The 3553-nt window shown below is 48.6% G+C and overlaps 1 protein-coding gene across 1 annotated transcript in view; it reads right to left on the bottom strand.

Moving 5' to 3' along the window:
• Positions 1-2805: 2805 nt before the first annotated feature.
• DUSP4 (dual specificity phosphatase 4) overlaps positions 2806-3553 on the bottom strand; it is a 1414-nt gene continuing 666 nt past the window's right edge. The window contains exons 2-3 of the mRNA XM_010166361.1: positions 3427-3553; positions 2806-3191 (exon numbers count right to left, since the gene is read on the bottom strand). The exon at positions 3427-3553 is cut by the window's right edge and continues 96 nt beyond it. Of these exons, the coding sequence (XP_010164663.1) occupies positions 2806-3191; positions 3427-3553 (513 nt within the window). The remainder of the gene's footprint in view (positions 3192-3426) is intronic.

The following is a 3553-nucleotide window of genomic DNA, read 5'->3' as shown; positions in this document are numbered from 1 at the left end:
GCCTGCAGACTTATACTTCGTTGATAACAGAATACCCCAAAACAAAATTCTACACTGAAGCAAAAAGAAAGCTCTGCAAAATGTTTTGCGCTGCTGGCTTTGCTGGGCACCAGAGAAGGCATGTGGTATATAGGATGGAGTAGCTTCTGGAGAATGGCGCTTCCTTGGCTCTGGAAAACAGCTGATCCTACTATTTGTCATAGCTTAGAGGAGATGTCTCCTCCCTGTGAACGCCTGAAGTGCTGAGGGATGCTAACATGTCATGCTACTGCATGGCCTGCGGGAACTACTTAAGACAGTGGCAAATCTTCTGAAAAAAGTCTCTGTCCTCCAGAGTACATGCACCACCTAGGGTTTCCACATGGGACTGTTAACAGAAATTACCCAGAACAGATTTTTCCAAAAGATGGGTAAAGGAAGGGTCCAACCACAAAACAGATTGGTTTGAACATTGCTAATTATTCTCAGAAGCTGAAGATCAGGAAATGTGTGAATCTATTTTTAATGGGATTTCTTCCTTTCCATGCTGCTTTGCCACAGAAAATGTAGCTCAGAAATCTAAAGGGAGTTGAACCTAAAGCATGCTTCAGTCATATTAAGCCATGCTGCAGCTCTGCTGAGAAAGTTGTGGGAAGTACAGATTCCATTCTAGCCACAGGTCTTGAGTGGCTTGTGAACCTCCGTAGACTTGGCTCCACTGGTGATCAGAGGTGGTGGCTTTGGCACAGTCCAGAACATGCTCCTGATCTTTCAGAGACAGCAGGAAATGTGTGCAGAGATGGCGGGGCAGTGTTCCCACCCCTCTGAACACGTGGTAGATGTGAAGCCTAGAGAATCGGGGGGCAGCATGTGCGTGTTAAAACTTGTGAAGCGAGGTGAATGAGCCCATGACTCAGTAGCGAACGAGAGAAACAGATGCATTTCCCACTACACTAACAGATATGCCTGTCAGGTCACATTATCTGACCGGCTTTGATACATCTATTTCTGTCTTACTGAACCTGTTGGTGGCAAGTTTTAGTGTGGTTCCATTAATTACTAAGGTAGTTTGATTAGAGTCTCTGTATTACAAGGTAATTTTGACACTTTGTTCTTAACATCTGCAGAACTTGCTTCAGCTTTGGAAATTGAAATGGGGATTTTCTGTGCCACAGTGCTGTAACCTTGTGTATCTTCATTCCCAATTGCTTTCTCTGCCAACACAAATGGCAAGGTACCTGGGGGTTGAGTGTTTAGATTTTTTTTGTATAACTAGTTTCCATAACTAGCCCTGTATGTTTCCTTCCTTGGTTGCCAATTACCTGGAGCTGGGGTATCATTTATTTATTTACTCCTTTACCCTCTCTCTCAAAGGTGACAGGCAGGTTCTCAGCCTACCAACATGGTGGACTTTAGGTAACATCTCTGTAACAACTGAGTTTGATCTATAAATGTGCTTGGCTAAATGTCTGATCTGCAATCCTTGTAATAGTTTAAAATTCAATAAATACATTTTTAACAGTTGCTCTGTCAAAGCTGAGTGTTTGTGGAAACTGCTCTTCTGTCTTGACCTTAGGACAAACCTGCGCCAGCCACAACTGTTGAAAACGGGTTTATTTTTATTTTCTCCAAACAATTTGTTTTCTCCCTCCCTCAGGCAATAAATAAAAAGTTAATTTCTAAAAAAAAAAAAAGAAAAAAAAGGAACAAAACCATACATTATGTACATCAGCCACACAGGCATCTTGTGTGTTGGACTGGAGGACTGGGGGAAGAGAGAGGTAGGGTGGGAAATAAGGCTCCAGCTGGGTTGAAGATGAGGCATGTTCTAGGCTTGGACCAAAAGCTGCAGCAGTGTTGCACAGGTGAGCAAGACCCAGCTCAGGTGGAGAAGGGTAAATTAATGTTGTACAAATAGCCCAGCCTGTGGCACATGCGCATCATGAGGTGCAGGATAGATAAGATTACATCCCTGGGCCGGCCTCTCCTCCACCATCCATGTCCTCCCACCCATGTCCCATCCTGCTTCTTCTGGAAAAAGAGCAGCAGTGGGATGGGTGGAGAGAAAACTGAACAGAGTAATCAAAAGCCCAGACTGCTGCCCCCACACCTTCTTTCTCCCATTTAAGCCACAGGAGATCAGCCAGAATTCTGTTTTGCAGGAACCAGATATCCGCAGAGGCAAGAAAAGAGACATTTAGGACTGCATCTCCCCCTCCAAACCGCCCCCCAACCACAGAGGCTGCTCTCCCCCCCAGGAATGGGCTCCGGCACTGGCAGGGTGAGGGTGACGGCAGGTAGCCCCGTGCCACCACTCCTGCCTGCCCCAAGGCCCTGCCTGCCACTCTGCTTGTCACCAGCTGGCTTGGGTCAGCAGCACCCACCACACATCTATGTCTCTGGGCAAAGGTGCTGCATGACCAAAAAAGAGGGTATGCTCCCTTTTCAACCCAGATGAGCTAGAGGCAGAAACAAGGGGAGAAGGGGAAGTGTATCTTTTTTTAAAAAACAAGACAATAAAATAGGGATGGAAAGGGATGAAGACCAGGCACTTGAGGAAACCCAGTATACTTTTTCTTTTTTTTCCTCCCCCTAAAGAGCCTGGACAGTGTCAGGGTTTGTGGCTTTTACAACTTTCCGTGCTTTCAAAACATAACATTAAAAAGCAAAAAAAACAAGATGAGGTAAGATATTTCTCTACGAAAAAGACATTGAGTCCAGGGTGAACGGCAGTGTCCGGCACTATTGCTTAACATCACAGGGCTCCATGCCCACCTGCCCCCTCCACGCCTGGCACTATCTGCCTGGCTGGCCTCAGCCTCTGAGCTAACAGCTGGGCGACGTGGTGATGGGGCTGTGTAGGTATGGGAGGCTGCTGGGGCTGCCATGGACACCAACAGACACTGGGAAGCTGAAGACAAACTGGGAGGTAGGGGTGGAGGTGGCCTTGCCCCGCTCCCGCAGTGTCCCCGAGGGGCTGACAGCTTCCACTGCACATGAGGTGGCCAACACCTGTGACTCAAACTGCAGCAGCTGCCCCATGAAGCTGAAGTTAGGGGAGATGATGCTCCGGCGCTGCTTGACGAACTCAAAGGCCTCCTCCAGCTTGACACGCTTCTTCATCATCAGGTAAGCCAAGCAGATGGTGGCAGAGCGGGAGATGCCAGCCTGGCAGTGGACCAGGACCCGACCGCAACACTCCTTCACCGAGTCTGGAGGGCAACAGGGGGTGAGACGTGAGACCAACACCCTTACAACAAAGCACAGCCCCTCACCAAACCTGCAGGTGGTGGCTGACTTCCCTCCCACCAGTGCAACAAATGGCCTGGACCCTGCTGGACCCCAGTTCCCTCTGAGCCAAAGGCTCCAAGCCTTTGAGGCATGAACCCCCTCCACGGTGAAACACACACAGACACAGCTCCTCTGCACCTGTAGGTGGGCACTCACCGATGTACTCGATTGCCTCCATGAACCAGGAGCTGATGTCAGCTTTGTGGTTATCCTCCACGGGGATACACTTGTACTGGTAGTGCCCCTCAAAGTGGTTGGGGCAGTCTGAGGAGACGTTTAGCAA

The sequence above is a fragment of the Antrostomus carolinensis genome, unplaced genomic scaffold (assembly GCF_000700745.2).
Source record: "Antrostomus carolinensis isolate BGI_N321 unplaced genomic scaffold, ASM70074v2 scaffold16354, whole genome shotgun sequence".
Taxonomy (NCBI): domain Eukaryota; kingdom Metazoa; phylum Chordata; class Aves; order Caprimulgiformes; family Caprimulgidae; genus Antrostomus; species Antrostomus carolinensis.
This window is presented reverse-complemented; position numbering and strand designations above follow the sequence as displayed.